The following is a 2,751-nucleotide window of genomic DNA, read 5'->3' on the forward strand; positions in this document are numbered from 1 at the left end:
AAAATCCACATCGTAATTGTCCGCAATCTTTATATTCTGCCACGTTTAAATCGGTAACCGCGCAACGGAAAAATAATGACAAAAAATAAAATAAAACAAACATTTTTTTTTTTTTTTTTTTCAATTTGTCTTTTGTTTACATTCCAAAAACGATTGTTACTATAACGACAAACGTATATATTCGTATTATTTCTTTTCTTTTTTTGTGGATTAAAAAAATTTGTGAAAGTTTTTTTTTTTTTTTTTTTTGATTTCCCTCCGCACACACGCAGTCGATTTTAAAAAAAAAAAATATTATATAAAAAAATTTAAAACCGTTAACTCGTGAAAAAAAATATTTTTATGTATTGAAGTTCGAGTCTCTTCACAAAAAACGAACACAAACAAACAAAACGAAATTAATTATTATTAATTTATTTATAATCACGTTTCAACGTTTTCTTTTTCATTTTTCTCCTTTTGCGGGGTGTAATACAAAATGTCGAGAAATGTGAAATTGTTGTTACCTTGGTTTCGTGACGCAAAAACATAAAAATGTTTGTTCCACATAAATATTTTCAATAACTTGCCACGGGAAAACAATCGGACGAAACAAACACGACACGATGTTTTTGTTTTATTTCTCTATTATTATTATTAATATTCGATCACTTGAAATAAATTTCTAATAAAAACGTTTTACATATTTCACTAACCGGAACTAGAGTACGCCATTACTTGAATTTTTTTTTTAAATAGTTTTTTACGTATAATGACGTGTATTGTTGTACCTTTGAAAATGTCTGCTTAACACTAAGAGAACAAACATACATACCTGGCTCCCTCTACCTGATTCTTTCTACCTGTTTCACTTGTTCTTTTTTCTTTTATTCTTTTGTTACTTGATGACGTATAACTTTATGGCTTTTTTTTTTTTAAGCTTTTGGGGAGTTGAAAAAAAAATTCCATTCAAACTTTTTCGTTTCGTTTCGTTTTCATAGCGTGAGATTTTTTTTTTTTTGTTTGTTTGTTCGTTCGTTTGCTTATTCAATCGTTTGTTTGTCTCGTAATAATAATAATAATAATAATATTAAATATTAATTAGTTAAAAAATTACGAGAGTATTATTATTATTATAAAAATTATTTAAATTCATTCATTTTTTTTTTCTTATTATTATTAATATCGTGTCAGTCAGTCAGTCAATCAGTCATTCACCTGTAAAGAATTTTTTTTAAGGATGAAAAAAAAAAATTCTTTTCAATTCGTATGAAAAAAGGGGAGAAGTGGAGAGAGAGAGAGAAAAAATTTTTTTCTTTTATTTTTACGTCCCCAGTAAACCAGAAAAAAAAAAAAAAAACTTTTTAACATATTTATCATGTTCAGCCAACCGTCACGTTCATCCATTTAAGTTCCCCGTATTTAAAAAAAAAAAAAAACAGGTGCCTTAACTACTCAGGTACAGGTTTACTAACGTTTTTTTTTGTGTAAATAAGTAAAAATTTGTATAAATGAAAAAATTATTTACGTTTATTGTATCGTTAAAAACAAACGGGTAGAATTTTGTTCTAGAACAATAGTTTATAAATAATTATTACCTTAAATAAATAACTAAGGTTATTATTATTATTATTATTTTGAATAATAATTACATGATGATGATGATGATGATGATGAATTTGCACTTTGCTCTTATGTATACATCTGGGAAAATATTTTTTATTTACAAAGGTTATCATAATTCATCAAATAATTTTTTTTTTTTTATTAAAATAACAAATAATAATAATAATAATAATAATAATATGCGTGCGTACTACAAATTACATTTTTTTAAATTTTAATTTCCCGCGACGCATTAAATAAATAAAAAAAATTAACGAATTTAATTATTATAAATATTGCATTAACAAGATGGCGGTAAAACTTTGTATGGGTTGAGTATACCATTCGGATCTAATAAATTTTTTATGTTTTTCATTAAATTGATGGATGATTTTGATTTCGATAAGTGTAAAAATTCAGGTTTTTCTAAACCGATACCATGTTCGGCACTTATGCTACCTTTAAATTTTTGTGTCAATTCGAAAACGAAAGGTTCTATTTGATCTTTTAACTCTTTATCGTAGGATTCTGAACAAATGTTTAAATGTAAATTTCCATCACCTGAAAAAAAAAAAAAAAAAATTCGAGATATCTGTCGTGAGAGAATCGGTTAAAACGTGAAAAGCACTTTTATGGGGATATCACTCCTTCGCTGAGGGCAGTTGTGAAATTTTCAGGTACGAAATTTAAACGTTACGACATACCCAAATGTCCGTAACCCGTGACCAAAGTTGCTGACGTTCCTTTTAATTTTTCTTTCATTATTTCAACCAATTTATAAAAATTTTCATGGGGTAATGATATGTCGTATTTGTATGCGTAGCCATTTTTAAAAACCGCTATTGATATTTTTTCTCTTATTTCCCATATTTGCTAAAAAAAAAAAAAAAAATTAATAATTTTTAAATGTAGGATTCTGAACAAATGTCGTTCGAAAGGAAAAAATATTTAATTACTTTGATTTTAGCTGGTTCGTCGGTTACCAAACCATCCAATGCCAAACCTTTTTCCATCATTTTTTCCAAAAAACCGTTAACTTTTTCCAAATCGTTACCATCCATGCTGCTCCTCGTTTCCAAAAGCATGTAAAATTTATATTTTTCACCGAACGGATTGTTCAGTTTAAAACCTTCGATGGTTTTATCGTATCCTATCGAATCCATCATT

At 26.8% G+C, this 2,751-nt stretch overlaps 1 protein-coding gene across 1 annotated transcript in view; it reads right to left on the reverse strand.

Annotated features, from left to right (window-relative positions):
- Positions 1–1,885: 1,885 nt before the first annotated feature.
- The window catches only part of Phum_PHUM396380 (D-lactate dehydrognease 2, putative), a gene marked incomplete at both ends in the record, with an annotated part of 2,229 nt that continues 1,363 nt past the window's right edge, over positions 1,886–2,751 (reverse strand). Inside the window, 3 exons of the mRNA XM_002428615.1 lie at positions 1,886–2,145; positions 2,289–2,423; positions 2,573–2,734. Coding sequence (XP_002428660.1) covers positions 1,886–2,145; positions 2,289–2,423; positions 2,573–2,734 — 557 coding nt within the window. The remainder of the gene's footprint in view (positions 2,146–2,288; positions 2,424–2,572; positions 2,735–2,751) is intronic.

This window comes from Pediculus humanus, genomic scaffold, assembly GCF_000006295.1.
Source record: "Pediculus humanus corporis 1103172107895 genomic scaffold, whole genome shotgun sequence".
NCBI lineage: Eukaryota > Metazoa > Arthropoda > Insecta > Psocodea > Pediculidae > Pediculus > Pediculus humanus.